This window comes from Nycticebus coucang, chromosome 3, assembly GCF_027406575.1.
Source record: "Nycticebus coucang isolate mNycCou1 chromosome 3, mNycCou1.pri, whole genome shotgun sequence".
Classification (NCBI taxonomy): Eukaryota; Metazoa; Chordata; class Mammalia; order Primates; family Lorisidae; genus Nycticebus; species Nycticebus coucang.
The window spans coordinates 132288464-132305531 of record NC_069782.1 but is presented as its reverse complement, the minus strand read 5'-3'; the positions used below and the strand labels follow the sequence as shown (position 1 = coordinate 132305531).

General features: G+C 41.7%; 1 protein-coding gene across 4 annotated transcripts in view; it reads right to left on the bottom strand.

Moving 5' to 3' along the window:
* Positions 1 to 17068, bottom strand: part of CNNM2 (cyclin and CBS domain divalent metal cation transport mediator 2) — a 160334-nt gene that overhangs the window by 21529 nt on the left and 121737 nt on the right. For 2 of the 4 annotated variants that reach the window (XM_053583035.1, XM_053583037.1), the window contains exons 2-4: positions 9522 to 9665; positions 5625 to 5762; positions 3384 to 3553 (exon numbers count right to left, since the gene is read on the bottom strand). In XM_053583035.1, the coding sequence (XP_053439010.1) occupies positions 3384 to 3553; positions 5625 to 5762; positions 9522 to 9665 (452 nt within the window). Of the gene's footprint in view, positions 1 to 3383; positions 3554 to 5358; positions 5424 to 5624; positions 5763 to 9521; positions 9666 to 17068 lie in introns of those variants that run through there. The other 2 variants (XR_008378738.1, XR_008378739.1) reach the window with 2 other exon arrangements.

The window sequence follows — 17068 nt, the reverse complement described above, 5'->3', positions numbered from 1 at the left end:
AAAAAAAAAATAGCCGGGCGTTGTGGCGGGCGCCTGTAGTCCCAGCTACTCGGGAGGCTGAGGCAAGAGAATCGCGTAAGCCCAAGAGTTAGAGGTTGCTGTGAGCCGTGTGACGCCACGGCACTCTACCAAGGGCGGTACAGTGAGACTCTGTCTCTAAAAAAAAAAAAAAAAAAAAAAATATATATATTAATTAGGAAAGTAAAAGGCAGACGAGGGAGAGGAAGTCAGACTCCATTCCCAGCCCTCCAAATCTCCTCCTTAGAACAAACCACTGTTAACCAGTTTTTTGAGTAACCTTACAGAAAATTTTGATACACAGTCTATATGTTTGTATAAAAGAAAAATAGGTTTTTTTCCTTTTACACAAATAGGAGCCCATTATATACTGTGTTCTGTGCCTTACATATAAACTTATGTAAAAGAATCATAATTTTAGTGTGGCTTAGTACTTTGCAATTATGTATTTATTTCTAAATTTCATTATATCTATGTATGTGGTTATTTTGCTTTTATTTTTGAGAGAGGGTCTTGCTCTGTTGCCTCGGATGGAGTGCAGTGGCATCAACATAGCTCACCGCGAAGTCATACTCCTGGGCTCAAGTGATCCTTCTGCCTTAGCCTCCCAAGTGAGTGGGAGGTGTCATCACTGTGCCTAGCTAAGTTTTCTATTTTTTTGTAGAGAAGGGCTCGCTCTCTAGTGCTCAGGCTGGTTGGATTTTTTATTTATTCATTTGTTTTAGAGATAGGGTCTCATTCTGACACCTATGTTAGAGCACAGTGGCATGATCACAGCTCACAGCTCACCTTGAACTCCAGGCTCAAGCGATCCTCCTGTTTCATTCAGCCTTCGGAGTAGCTGGGACTATTAAGTGCATATCACCACTCCCAGCTAATCTCTTTATTTTTTGCAGAAGGGGGTCTTGCTATGTTGCCAGGCTGGTCTTGAACACAGCCTTAAGCGATCCTCCACCTGGTATTACAGGGATGAGCTTTGTGAGTCAGATAAGCTTTATTAAAAGTGTATTTTCCTGGCTTTCATGTTTAATCTTTTCTAAATCTGTTAATTTTATTTTAGTAGTTATGAACCAATTTTTCTTGGTATGCTTGCTCTTTTCACATTTCCATCAAAATTCCTCTCCATTTCCACTTATATATATATATATCTATTTTACTAAGTTATTTAAGGTATGTGGAACCAATAAAGTTGTTTTCCTTTTTTCTGAGATAGAGTCTCACTCTGTCATCTGGGTGGAGTGTCATGGCATTATTATAGTCCACAGCAACCTCAAACTCTTGGGCTTAAGTTATTCTCTTGCTCCCTCAGGCTCCCACATCTCCCGGCTAGTTTTTCTATTTTTAGTAGAGACAGGGTCTCGCTCTTGCTCAGGCTGGCCCTGAACTCCTGAGCTCAAGCAATCTGCCTGCCTCACACTCCCGGAGAGCTGGGATTACAGGCATGGGCCACCTCGCCCGGCCTTTTCCCATGATTTTTGTGCTGTCATTACCCTTACTGACCCCACAATATACACTAGTTTAAACATCTACTTCTGCAGATGACACTTGAAGTGTTAAATTTCTTACGTATAGGTAGTAGAAGGCATATACACAGTAACTTACAACATTGTGTACTTCAATTGTTTGCTTCGAATAAATTAGAATTTCATTTAGGGTTCAAACTTAAAAACTGCGTTTCTATTTATAATTATAGTCTCAACATCACTTAAAGAATCTTTTCTACAGTCTGCAGAAGAAGGCATCTCACTGGCACTGAGGCCAGGGAGGGAGGACCCACGTGGCTGCTTTCTTCTGATTTAAAGCTCTTGAAATGCAGAGGAACATGCTCGATAACCTGAAATGTGGATTAGTGACATCTTAGGGTGGAAGAGGCTTTGTAAAGGATGGTAGCCATGCTAGTGTGGCAGTGTGACAGTATCTCATTTTGTTATTGTCCTTCAGAAAACAGTCTGCAAGACCATCATTTTCACCAAACTCTGTAGTTTCTGGGGAGGGGGCAGGAATTATTGAGATGACTAGGGTTAGTACAAGAAACAGTAAACCTGCAAACAGAAAATTTCTCAGACTGTAAGAAAGTGGGCATGTAACCAGTTAATCCACGGCATTTTCCTGCTCCTTAGCCTTGCTTTCGGATACCGCCATACTGCCCAAACATGGGGTCGCACACGGGATCACACACTTTCTAGAGTATGACATCTATACATCTGGTAAGAGTTTTTTTCAAAAAAGAAACTTCTAATTCATTTAGGCAAATGGGTATTGCTAGACTCACGTAAATTTCAGGGCCTATCAAGTACTAATCATTCCTTTAGACACTCCACCCAGATGACAGAGTGAGAATATTACAATAACTCCCATTCACATGTAAGAAGTCACCAAGAACTATGAGAAAGTTTAAGGGTACTTTCAGATTTCCTCACATTTCCCTGGGCCAACAGAACTCACCTTTAATATTCTTGCTAGAGCAATTCTTCAATCAAAAGGTATACGAAGTCAATAAAACTAACATTTTACTCTTTATCATACCTACCTTGGCCTCCATGCCAAGGATAGAACTCTATTAAAACAGTGATATAACAAGGCCTCCTGTTGACTGGAGCACTGACGCCCCTCAAAGAGGGTTCAGAATGAACTGACCTTCCCAACTTATACAGCAGATTGTGTTACAGTGAGAAGGAATTGGTTACCACTGCTCTGAGAGGCTGTGATTATCTTATCAGTTCCTCTGTAAAACATTCTGGTGAGTAAACCAGGAATAAAAACAGCAATAAAAGTATTTTGACCGTGTTAACAGAAGAGTTACTAAGATATCTCTACAAAGTTGTGTAAGACTAAGTCCTAAAGAGCGATAGAAGAAAAGATGATTAAAAACCCCAAGGAATTCATAACACTTAAATTGCAAACACCCACCACGGTTTGGACACATACAGGCATTTTCCCAAACTCTTTGGAAGATACCAACAATTCTTCATTTGACTCAACACCTCCCCAATCAATAAGTGCCTTTCAGTGCTGTAAATTAAAGTAACTGATGACATTTACATTACAAAGAGACAGTCAACACGTAGAGAATATTTTGTAAAATTATGTAATGAATATTTTGTAACTAAAGGTACATTTAGCTAAACTTTCCCATTTTCCCTCTGTATGGCAACTTCAGGAGTGACTTTTGGGACACCCTGTAGAATTACTTTACAGAAAGGAAGATAGGAAGACAGGGAGACCAGATTCTCCCATGCACAAGGGTACCCCTTATACACAAAGTAAATAAACCTTGACAGCCCTTTCACATGCACCACGCTTCCTCAGAACTGCAAAGGGGAGCAACTCAATGAAAGCAACAACTGAAGAATAATTCTCCTGACCTGCAAAATGAGGACGAAGTAGTCTACGGGTTTGTTGCGCTGGTAGAGGTAGTACTCTGGTGCTTTCTTGTTCTTCTCATCATACTTCAGCTCCTGGATGACATTGGGGTGCTTTAGCAGCCTGAGAAGGATCTTCTCTGACATCTGGGATGGGCTAAATGCTTCTACTTCTATAGATACAAACACAACTTGATATTACACTTCAAATGGATAGAAAAGAGCATACTAGTAATTAAGGTGTTTAGATAATAAGAATGCTTGGTATCAAAGTGACATAATATGGATGAACGAGACTTCCATTTGGAGATCCGCTGGGGACACATTACCTGGGAGAAATTAGAAAATGCCAAATTCTCCTATTTCTTCCTTTTAAAGCTCTTCTTTTCGACCTGTCATTGACTTCAGTCCTCATCAAAATATCCTAAATTTTCTGACTGATGAACATGAAAATCAATCAGAAACAGGGTCCCTGAGTGCCAGGCTGCCCCTCAACAAGCCACAACAATCTGACTGCCCAAAAACAGCCAAAGGAAGAAGCCAAGGTCAGGAAGCGCCAGGTGTGGGTTAGTGCCGGGTGCAGACATGGTGTGCTATACCCCACTCTCCCACACACAACTGCCCAGAGAAATTCAGGCAACAAAGAAGGCCGAGACTTGGAATAAAAGCAAGGCGTGTGCACACATCAACATGCACTCCAACTTGCTAATACTTAAAAAAAAAAAAAAAAAAAAGGTAGTATCGAACAGTATTGACAAACATAGCAATTTTATTTAAAATAAAACCAAAAATCACTGACTTAAAGAATGCTATCCTCAAACTGGACTTGATGATAGTTTAGAGGCAGAGGAGGATAACATTTTGTTTTAATTTGTGGTTCTTAAATGAGGAACAATATCAGAATTAGCAGAATAAGTTAAAATTGCATTTCTAAATTGTATGTTTTATATGAAGAATGTAAAGAAGCTATAGATGTAAGATTGTAAAGAATGAAGAATCTGTATTAGATTGTGACTTTTGTGTAGTTAGATAGTACACTGTAGAAATTTAGGAAAATACAGAAAAAGATAAAGAAAATAAGAACAACCTGTAAACCAACTACTCAGATAACAATTCTAAGCAACTGGTGAGCATCCCCCTCCAGTGCTATACCCAGGCATGTTTGCCTGGGTATACTTGTGTGTGCGTACACACAAAACTACAACTATAATCTTAACGTACACAGTTTTAGATCCTGTTTTTAATCCACTTTACATTAAGTGATAAATATTTTCCCAAGTCAGAAATATTGTATTGTGAGCATTTCCATGTATCTGAAAACATGATCTAAAGAGTGCACAGTATTCTGTCCTGTGCTGCTGTTGGCCTTTTTTCCAAAGTATTTCAAATACACTGCACGTGGTGAGAAGGTACTGGCTGCCCATTTTGGACAGAGATGTCTTCTACAAGCCACTGGGTACTTTCAGACGCTCTCACACTTCCCCTGGCCAACAGCTCACCCTTCACCTAGAGGGCCATTTGGAGATGTGAGAAGGGTTGGTCAGTCTCTTAAATCCGTTCAACCTTGACCTCTCTGGAGCAGTCAGTGCCAGCTGGGTTGGTGGTTTTAATAATGTGAATGTTTGCCTCCTGGAATGGGCCCAAGTTAGCAATCTGATCTGAAGAGGCCATCAAGAAATCCACGTCAAAGTTGTCACAATTTCTGGTTTCATTAAAATCATAAAAGATAGAGATTTAGATTTAATTTTGAAAACCTATTTTTCTTCTTTGCAAATCATACCCCCTGTGTAACCCACTGATGTCCAACTGTTCTTCCAAGGCAAGCTGAAGAGAGACTGGACTTAGCTGTCCAGTCCAACAAGCTGGGGTCCGGCTCACAGGGTCAGCCTGCCCAGCTAGCAGGCTCTCCCTGCAGACCTAGCTGGAGAGATGGCCTGGCACTGTACACATGCAGTGTGGCACTAACATTCATCCTTACCTTTCAGACCAATTTTAAGTTACTGGTCCACCCCTGGTAAATGTCTCAGAGGGTTCATGCCGACACTGAACATAGGAGAGGAGAGAATTTAAAAAGAAAAAAACAAAACAAAACAAAAAAACAAAAAAACAAAAAACAAAACACAAAAGTGGCATTACTTATCACCCCATTTCCCGGTGTCCACCCCCAGCCCACCCCGTCAGTGGTGGGTGAGAAATACGCTCCAGGGTTGGTAGAGATCTCAAGCTGTGATAAGCTGCACTTGCCTGTCGCTAGGAAACGGTGCATGGCCAGGAGGAGCTGTGGAGATATTTTAACCTTCATCTCGCTGTCTGTCTGCTTAAAGGCAGAAAAATCTTGCTTTCTTTCACGGTGGGCTACTTTCTTTTTCGTTCTGTTATCAGCTGAGGAAGAAACAACAACAACAACAACAAAAAAAATATGGAAGCGTATTGCATGAGAGCAGGGATCTTTTTGAATGAACAAGACAAAATACCAGCCTGAGCAAGAGCAAGACCCCATCTCGAAAAAATAACCAGGTGTTGTGGCAGGCACCTGTAGTCCCAGCTACTTGGGAGCCTGAGGCAACAGGATCACTTGAGCCCTAGAGTTTAAGGTGCTGTGAGCTATGATGCCACAGCACCTAGACAACAAAGTCTCTCTCTCTCACCACACACACACCAAAATATATATATTGGAATGGCTAGATTGGCCCCTCCAGACGGGGTTGCTCTGTGCACAAGCTGCACGTGGAAGGGAAGAGGCGGGGAGAGAATCCTCATCAAATCAGCCTGCACGGTCCTGCAGAATCCAACCAAAGTAACAGCAGAGAGCCTGATCCGTAATCATACTTCCTGAAGGTCTTCAGAGGCCCTCTCTGAGCTCTAGACAGACCTGGGCAAAACCACTCACAGGACTGATTTGACGGCCTGCCACAGAGATGCAGCCCGGAGTGCACGGGCTCGTGGGGCTCAGCTACTCAACATCAGTGCACTCTATGCAGAACCTCCACGGTGCTGCGTGCCACTGGGGAAACTGCCCCTGCCTTGACAAAGCCCCTTGTCTTGTCTCAGCTGGAGGAAAACACAAATGAGACCCCTTAAACAGCCGAGAGTGCTCTCCTAGAACAGCATGTTAGTATATCTACTTTGCTGCTACTCTAGCCCATGAGATCCTCAAGGTCAAGCAAATCTGAAGGTGATCCAGAAATGGGAGGGCAAACTTCCTCTGTAAAGGGCCTCATAGTAAATATTTTAGGCTCTGCAGGGCTATAGCATGTCCCTGCTGCAGTGTGGTGACAGTGTAAATGAATGAGCATCGCTATGTTCCAACAGAACTTTACTTACAGACACTGAAATCTGAGTTCCAAAAAAATCAAAATAATAATTTATGATGGGGTGGCACCTGTGGCTCAGTGAGTAGGGCACTGGCGCCATACAACCAAGGGTGATGGGTTCGAACCCAGCCCCAGCCAAACTGCAACAACAACAAAAAATAGCCAGGTGTTGTGGTGGGCGCCTGTAGTTCCAGCTACTCAGGAGGCTGAGGCAGGAGACCACCCTAGGCCCAAGAGGTTGCTGTGAGTTGTGATGCCACAGCACTCTACCAAGAGTGACAGAGTGAGAGACTGTCTCAAAAAAAAAAAAAAGAAAAGAAAAAAATTACTTATGATGTGCAGAAATTGTTCTACTTCTGATTTTTCTAGATAATTTAAAAATGTAAAAAAATTTCTTAGCTTGCAAGCCATACAAAAACTGGTGGCAGGCATTTGTAGACTACGGTTTGCCAACCCCTGACCTAGATGATGCCTCATGCAAAGCCATTTTTCAAGTATTTTTCTGGAAAAAGTAATGATCAAGAGAAAACTAGGTCAAAGACCCTCATCGCTGTTCTTTCCCCCCAAATCTGGAGTCACTGTAGGTGTCGTTTCCTGCCTAGAGCAAGACAGATTACCATTCCTGGGGAGAAGGCAGTCTCAACGCCTACTCTTCTTCTATCTCAAATTCTTTTGAGAACCAACAGTGTAACTCAATACAAGATTTAAAAATAACTTTCTAAAGGCAACAGCTGTCATTTCCCCCAGCCTCACCCCCCCACCCACCCTGTCTCCTACCCAGATCAAGATCATCCCTGAAATCACAAGTCCAGCGTTTTGAACCATTAAGTCACGTGAGGCAAAAGGTCCATATAAAATCAGTCAAGACTCAAAAGAAGTTAAGGTAACACTTATATAAAAATGAAGCGCAGATATAAGACCTCATAAATGTTAAATTGCCTAATGGTGTGTACTACTCCGGGAGAAACAAATACACAGACACACTTGGTTTTTATTAATTATTTAATTAGAGACAGGGGTCTGGCTCAGTCCTGCAGGCTGGACTGCAGTGTGGGATCATAGCTCACCATAGCCTCAGACTCTTGGGCTCGAACGTTCCACTCACCTCAACCTCCCAAGTAGCTGGGACTACAGTCATGTGACACCACACCCGGATAATTTAAAAAATTTTTTTCTAGAGACAGGGTCTGGCTGTGTTGCCTAAGCTAGTCTTGAACTTCTGGGCTCAAGTGATTCTCTTACCTTGGCCTCCCAAAGTGCTGGGATTATAGGCATGAGACTAGGTTTTTAAATAGTCATTTATAAGGAAGGATGAAAAGAATATAAGTAAACAGATGAATAACAATATTCTCTATTATGAGAACTTTCATGTGTCAAAAGGATAAAATAGACTTGGGAAAGAATGTTTAAGAATGCTATATAGGGGCGGCGCCTGTGGCTCAAGGAGTAGGGCGCCGGTCCCATATGCCGGAGGTGGCGGGTTCAAACCCAGCCCCCGCCAAAAAAAAAAAAAGAATGCTATACAGATGTGAGAAAAAGCATTTTCAGAAGCTAGTCATTAGCTAAGTAGAAAATGTATTATTTTAGGGGTGCATGGAAGACTCTCAAGTTTAAAATTAGGGATGCACCCTTCCTAGCAGGACTGAATAAAATCCTTCTCCTTTGAGCAAGTCATGCTTTGCTCCCAAATGCCCCAACCCATTGGAATAGTCCATTTCTCCTCTAAGCCAAGCAGGGTAAATAAAGCCCAGATGCTTTTTCCATCCCACATGAGAGCCCCAAACATGTCAGGCCGTGGGCCAACTGTGGCATCACGAAACCCCTGAACATCACTGAGTGAGGCTAAGGAAGAAAGTTTGAGCTCCATAGTCCAGTGATCCAGTTGTGCACTTTAATGAGACACGGTTCAGGTTAACACTCAGCCCAGAATCAAATCTACGCATGGGGAAAGGAGGTATGAATACTCACCTCCTCCTTTCCTGATCCACTCCACCTTTTTCTACCCCCCAAAAGAAGACAGAAGTGGAGAAGAGGAAAAACTTCTCCATCCTACTTCCTATACCCGACCTCCCACCCCACTGCAGCGTCAGCAAACCACACCTGCAAATCTCAGCCCCATCCCTGATCCATGGGTTCTGGAACAAGGAAATTTCAACAAATCCCATTCACTTTTTTTTTTTTTTTTTTTTTTTTGGAGACAGTCTCATCATGTCACCCTTGGTAGAGTGCCGTGGCATCACAACAACCTCAAAGTCTTGGGCTTACATGATTCTCAGCCTCCCAAGTAGCTGGGACTACAGGCGCCCGCTGCGATGCCCGGCTACGTTTTTTGTTGCAATTGTCATTGTTGTTTAGGTGGCCCGGGCCGGGTTTGAACCCCGCCAGCCTGCATGTATGTGGGCACCACCCATCCTATTTACTTTTTAAGTACTTTTATTACAATCTTCAGTAGAAACAGAAATTTACCTTCAAACAAATTACCTAGTTGTATAAATCAGATAATTTAGTAAAAACCGATTATGTTTATACATGTCAAATAAATTTAAAAACCAGGAGCAGAATTTTCTGTTCAGGGCAAGTAATGCCCAAACCAATGGTCAGAAGTAGCTGGCTTTTCAAAAGACCACGTCCACGTGACATTATGGGTCTGCCTCTCTGCTCCCCTCCACTAAAGGGAATGGAACACACCGGTAGGCAGTGCACGCCTACACCCAGGGTACATAATTATGACCAGGGGCAGACAACAACTGGAGAAATGCAGATGACTCACAGCAACATGACGAAAAAGCAAAGGTTTGGGAAAATACACTCAGACAATGCTACTCACTGTATAAATCCGTTTCATCTAGAATCTCAGATTTGATGATTTCTTCAATCACATCTTCTAAGGTGACAATGCCCAGAACTTCATAAAATGGATCCCCTTCTCCCTCATTGTTTACCCGCTGCACAATAGCCAGGTGAGATTTACCTTTAAAAGGAAAGAAAAAGTTTAAGAGGTAACTTTTTGAACTTCCTGAATGACATCCTGTATACAATTATGATAAAAAATAGCAGCAAACACAGATAGCAAATTATCAAAGCCTGCATTTCAGCATTTATCAATGGTATGGTAATATCACAAGCAAATGGAAAAGGCTTATGAGCCATTAAAAGAAATAGTGTCATCCTCTACATATTCTGTAATGCACCAAGGTTCTTCGCGTGGAATAGATTTGGTGCTCAGTAATGTCAGCTCTTCCTACGTAACCTTTCAGCAACTGCCATGTAAGACAACAGTTCTCAAAATGTGATCCACAGTCCCACAGGGATTTCCAAGACCCTTTTAGGAAGCTGGTACAGTTAAACTATTTTCATAAAAATACTAAGATTCGTCCAGGTACAGTGGCTCATGCCTGTAATCCCAGCACATGGGAGGCTGAGGCAGGTAGATTGCTTTAGGTCAGGAGTTTGAGACCAGCCTGAGCAAGAGCTAAGATCCTGTCTCTACTAAAAACAGAAAAACTAGCAGGGTATGGTGGTGAATGCCTGTAGTCCCTGCTACTCAGGAGGCTGAAGTAACTCCTCTTGAGCCCAGGAGTCTGAGGTTGCTGTGAACTATAATGATGCCAGGGAAATCTACCCAGGGCAACAGAGTGAGATTCGGTCTCCAAATAAATAAATAAATAAAAATGCTAAGATGCTATGTTTGTTTACCCACTGCATAATAGCCAGGTGAGATTTACCTGGCTATTTAATGAAATTAATTTTTACTGTTCAAGTTCATTTGAAGAGTGAACTTATTGGTACATGAACTGGCAGTGCAAACCCTCCTCAACACAGACCATGTGGGAAGGAGCAGACTGTGCTGGTGGTCACTATTCTTCACCACCCCATATGCACAACAAAAAGGAAAAAGTCAGTTTCTTTTGATAAATGTCCTTGATAAAGCAGTAAAATTAATTTGATTAAATCTTTTTTTTTGTAGAGAAAGAGTCTCATTTTATGGCCCTCGGTAAAGTGCCCTGGCATCACAGCTCACAGCAACCTCCAACTCCTGGGCTTAAGCGATTCTCTTGCCTCAGCCTCCCGAGTAGCTGGGACTACAGGCGCCCGCCACAACGCCCAGCTATTTTTTAGTTGCAGTTCATCCAGGGCTGGGTTTGAACCCGCCACCCTTGGTATATGGGGCCGGCGCCTTACCGATTGAGCCACAGGCGCCGCCCAATTTGATTAAATCTTGACCTTGAGAAATCTTTTAATATTCTACCTGACAACATGGGACACATCATAAAACACTTTTGTTACACTCTGAAATACAACGTCTGTCCTGAGGAAAGGCAATTGTGGGATTAGCACTTTCTACACTGAACATCATTTTTACTGGGGAGGACTACCAGACTAACTCTGGTTACTTAGACTTGGGTATTTGTCAGACATTTTTTCAAACTATCACATGAGAAAAACACTGGGCAGTGTTTGCTGACCCTGAAAATATTTGAGCTTTCAATGGAAAAATCAGAATTTTGGGAAACTTACACCTATTGTGAACTTGAGATCTTCTAAAGAGTTAAAGACTTTCCTGGCTTGGCGCCATAGCACAGTGGTTACAGCTCCAGCCACATGCACCGAGGGTGGTGGGTTTGAGCCCAGCGTGGGCCAGCTAAAACAACGACAACTGCAACAAAAAAAATAGCCAGGCATTGTGGCAAACGCCTATGGTCCCAGCTACTTGGGAGGCTGAGGCAAGAGAATGGCTTGAGCCCAAGAGTTTGAGGTTGCTGTGAGCTATGATGCCATGGCACACTACTGAGGGAGATAAAGTAAGACTCTGTCTCAAAAAAAAAAAAAAGAGTTAAAGACTTTTCTGATGAGATAGGTAGCAATTTTAATAAATGTGATTTTTAAAATTATTGAATACAATATGTAAACATTTTGAAGATCTATATGACTCAGTCCAATACTTTTCAATTGACTATGGCAATGAGCTTACAAAATCATACATGGGTAAACAACCCACTCAGAGCACAGAACAGATTTTTAAAAATTAGTTTGGAATAACTTTATATTTACAGAAAGTTGTAAAGGTAGTAGAGAGTTCCTACATATCTTTCACCCGGTCTCCTCCACTATTAAGACCTTATATTACCACCATACATGTGTCAAAATTAAGAGCTAGACATTGATATATTACTAGTAAATAAACTCCAGACTTTATCTGAATTGCATTGGTTTTCCATTAATGTCCAGAATACCACACTTTAGTTGTTATGTCTTCCCAATCTTTCTTGGTCTATGACAATTTTTCAGTCTTTCCTTGTTTTTTCATGATGTTGACAACTTTAAGATGTACCAATCAGATTTCCTGAAGGATGTCCTCTAAGTTAGATTTGTCTGGTGTTTTTCTCATGATTAAACTGAAGCTATGAGTTTCCTAGTTACATCACATCAATGTTACATGACATTACTAATGATGTCCACCTTCACCACCTGGTAAAGGTTGGGTTTCCCAGGTTTCTCCAGTATAAAGTTACTCATTTCTCCATTTTCCCTGATTCTATTCTTTGGAAACAAGTCACTAACTCTGGCCCACCTCCCTAAGAAAGGAATAGAGGACAGGAATTAAGCTCTACTTCCTGGAATAGAGGTTATCTACATATATCAATTAAGAGTAGTGGTGGTGGTGGCTCATGCCTATAATACCAACATTTTAGGAGGCCAAAGTGGGAGGGTCGCTTTAGGTAAAGAATTTAAGATCAGCCTGGCCAACACTATGAGACTCCATTTCTAAAAAAAAAAAAAAAAAAAAAAATGTAAGCATTAGGTGGTGGCGCATGCCTGTAGTCCCAGCTACTTGTGGCTGATGTAGGAAAATCCCTGAGCCCAAGAGTTTGAGGTTACAGTGTTAGAGTGAGCTATGATTATGCCACTTCACTCCAGCCTGAATGACAGTGAGACCCTATCTCATGGGGAGAAAGGGGGAAGAGATGACATTGCTAAAATAAGTAAATGATTTTTTTTTGTTTTGAGACAGTCTCACTTTGTCAACCTCGGTAGAGTGCTATGGCATCATAGCTCTCAGCAACCTCAAACTCTTGGGCCCAAGTGATTCTATTGTCTCAGCCTCCAGAGTAGCTGGGACTATAGGTGCCTGCTACAGCACCAGCTATTTTTTTGTCAGTTGTCAGTGCTGTTAGCAGGCCTCGGCTGGGTTCGAACCCGCCAGCCCCAGTGTATGTGGTCAGAGCCCTAACCACTGAATTATGGGCACCGAGCCGAGGAGGATTTGAACCTAGGATTTTAGGTTGCTGTGAGCTAGGCTGATGGCATTATACTCTGGCCTGGGCAGCAGAGACTGTCTAAAGAAAAGAAGAGAAAGAAATAAAATTTAAAATAAAATAAAAAGAAATGCTGGTTCAGGGAAAGGGCCAAAGAAAGAATAGGAGCTCTTAAGAGGACCAGCCTTGGATTCGAACTCCAGAATGGCCACTCATTAGCCTTACTAGCTGTACCATAGCTTGCCTAAACTATGTAACTTTTCTGAGCTTCAGTCTCTGCATCCTAAAACCGCACTCAAAATAATTGCTACTGCAGAGGGCTATTGTGAAGACCGAAAATAATGTTGGCACCCAGCAAAGACAGTGACAGGGATCCACGGGTGGGCGCTCAACAGGTGGTAATAGCTCTCCCTCACTTCTAAGGCACCATCAACTTACTCCTAGCTTACAGGGAAAAAAATATGAAATTAAACTTACCAGTGGTTAAAAGGTACATTTCAATTTCAGAAAGATGTTTTCAAATAGTAAACACATCTCTCAAGCACCAGCACTGGTTTTCCCACGCAAAGCCAAACATATCCATAAGTTGAGCCAAAGTAGACATGATCTGGAAACTTCATACTCAATTATATACAGAGATTTTAAATGACAGGGTGTTCTTTTTTTTTTTTTTTTTTTGAGGGATGGAATGGCTTTAAATAAGGTTTAGTCAACACTTTTAAATTAGGTATATTCACTCAGACACAACCAGATAGACAAATTAAAAATACTCTCTGAAGGCCAGGTCTGACCAAGTTCCCAGCACTTACTTAGGAACTGGCTTTGGCTCTGTGGTTCTGCCAGCCCTTTCTTACCTGGGCAGTGTAAGGCAGCCTTCTGCTCTGCCTCATGCTTGCCTAACAAGCCTTCAAGTTTAGACTGTTAGACAATTAGGCATCCTAACAATTTTCATCCCTAGCCTGCTCATGCTCAAAGAATGAAAATATTTTGAGCAAAGGAGACTAGGAAGAAACTTATCAGCAACAGATATAAACACAGCACCAGGTCAAGTCAATTCTCTCTGGTCCCTTTGGTTCAGTAGGTTTTTCACATCTGCTTTCCCAAGGACCCAACATAAGCAGTTAAAAATTCTTGGTGAATGCTGTCTGTCGAAAGTTAAATTCTTTTGCTATTCCCAGCTTGTGATCATTTAAAAGGAATTTTCCAAAGCAAGGTCTAATATTAGACTTAAAATGAAGTTTCCATTCCACTGAGGCGCTATTCTCACCAAAGTAACTACTGTATAATCAGATTGTCTTGGAGCAACTCGTTTAAATGCAGATGGACATACTTGAAATACCAGCTCAATAACACCAACGGATCTGACTGGAAAGGGCCTTACTCCAGGAGAAATTGTTCATGTGAATTAGCTGCCTTAGATACGAAATTAAGTTCTCCTCAGTTCAGCTGTAGCCACCCACTCACATCCCTATCACTGATCTGTACCTACCTCAGAGCCACATTCTTTTAGTTTTAGAATTCCTGGTGAGAACCTCCTTCTGAATCTCCTTCTCCAGATGCAGCACATAAAAGAAGAAGATGAAAAGAAAAAGAAAAAAGACAAGACTCCTTTCTCTCTGCCAAGGAGAAAGCCCCTTCCCACTTAACTATTCACTGCAGGGACTTTGCACAGTTCTTATCAAGAAATCAATCAAAAGGAAAATGTAAACGACTTTTCAATACAGACTTTTTTTTTTTTGATACAGAGATTTTTAAAAACTCAGCTCAAGCTCAAACAGGATCTTTCCTAACCTGAGCATTGGAGAAATTGTGTCAGGATTGAAAGCCGAAAATCAATTTTGAGGAAAATAATAAAACACTAAACTAATAAGGATTATAAAATAATGCATTCTTAACTTCCAAAGAGAAGCACAAAAATATAGCAATCAACAAAATATGTAATTATGGGTATTAAATAATACTAGAATTTTTTTTTAAACACAGTATCTCACTCTGTTGCCCAGGCTAAAGTGCAGCAGCATAATCATAGCTCACCACAACCTCAAACTTTTAGGCTCAAGTGATCTTCCTGCCTCAGTCTCCAAGCAGCTAGGAGTACTGTCGTGAGCCACCATGCCTAGCCAATGTCATGAACTGCATATAGATCAAAGCATAAATTGTGATCATGATTAGAGCTTGGCAAGTTATAAGGGGTCTTGCAGTGTGCCAGTCACTTTGAACTGTCCTGATATTTAAATCCCTCACCCTTTTCCAATCCTAGAAATGGAAGAAGGAATCACTAAGCCAGGCCCAAGAGAATCTCAGCAGGTCTATTTCCAGAGTACAGGGCTTTATGAATATATCTCCACTCAAATTCAGAATTATAAATAAGTTATTATGAAATAGACTAGACTGTTCATCTTTCTATAACCTCTGTATGCTTAAGGCAGGGCACTTCTATGGGTAGAATTACAAGAACCACGTCTCTACCAGGAGATGAAGCAACTAGAATAGTCTATACTAGGTAGAATTTCTACCTCTACCTGTTTCCACGGGTCCACGGAGTTTATAATTTGCATGTTCTCTCTGGATTGGTAAACCAGCCCAGAATGGTAGCAGATTACCACATTTGCCTCTTTTAGCTATACCACACCTGTAGGCTCAAATTTTGAAGACAGATCCCATTTGTGTTTTGATGGGAATAAGCAACAGGATTAGGCTGACAAGAGCACCTGTGACTACCTGATAACGACACGGAATCGTGTGGTCTCAGACAACGTTGATGTGGATGAAGCACAACAATTTCACCTCACTGAAATTCTATAGCTAAAGAAAGAAAGTCAACAGGGCGGATGTAGAACGGAATCAGGAGCAACTAACACAGCTGTGCTAACAAAATATGACACCTAGCAGTCAAAAAGACCCAATAATGCAAGCACGAAGCAAACAGAGTCTGTGGGGTCCTAAGATGCCACTCACACAGCAGGAAAAAAAACAAGCAGAAGATCCAATAATGAGAAACTCAAGCCAGACATTTTATATTCACCATCACTCCTATGTTGCACAACTCCAGGGAGTGCAATTAGCACACAACGCAAAGCTTCATGGTTCTCTGAAGTTGTGTGACGCTGTAGCCCCCTCACTACCAAGGATAGGGCAAATGAAGCATTTGATATGCATTTTTTAAAGAATTTCCAGCTCACTATTACAAAATTTATAATAATAATAATAAATCAGTAGGCATCACAAAGTTCCCAAGAGGGAGTTTTATGGAACTAGTGATAAAATAAATGCTCTCCAAGTCAAAATTTGGGTCTCATAACAAAATGAGATGGATGATACATTTTAACGGCTGTACTTAAGATCTCCCAAGAAGCCAGTTTGTGTTAGCAGTCAAGGAAGTCGATACACTTTAAATGTAATTAGAATTGGATTTAGTCTGATTTACAAAAAGTGACAAACTTATGTCTATGAACGTAATTCATAAGCCATAAAATACTATGCCTTGTGTAAGTTCTCAACGAACTATAGTCACACAAATTCATTTAATAAATGAATTTTAAATGTTTACTTCAGTAAATATTTACTGACTGCCTATAGGTGCCAGGCTCATGCCACCTGAAACAAAACAAGGGACTGGCTCAAGAGGAACATTCTAGGAGACAGACACTAAAGGAAGGGGACAATTAAAATGCACGTCAGATTGTGTGAAATGTGCTACGGAGAACAGCACAGTGGGGCAGGAGCATATTTAACGTGGGATAGTCAGCTTTGACAGTGAGCAAAACTGAAGGACTTGAAGGAGCCACAGGTAGCAGGTCTGGAGCTGAGTGTCTCAGGCAGAGGGACAGGAGAGAGGGCCTGAGAGGGGGAGGCTGGAAAATAGCGAGCAGGAGGGAAAGTGGTGAAGGTGGATCGCGTAACCATCGTAAAGACTTTGGCTTTTACTCTGAGATGCCAAGTCTCCAGAAGGTTCCAATCTACGCAGGTTCCCTCTGGCTTCTGTGTAGAGAAAAGCCCAGTGGCTGGGTGAACTCAGTGGGGGAAAGGCTGAGGTGGAGAAACCCAGTCTGGAAGTCACCTCAGTAAGCCAAGGGAGGGAGCACAGTGCTGTGGGCCAGGCAGTGACAGAGCAGGT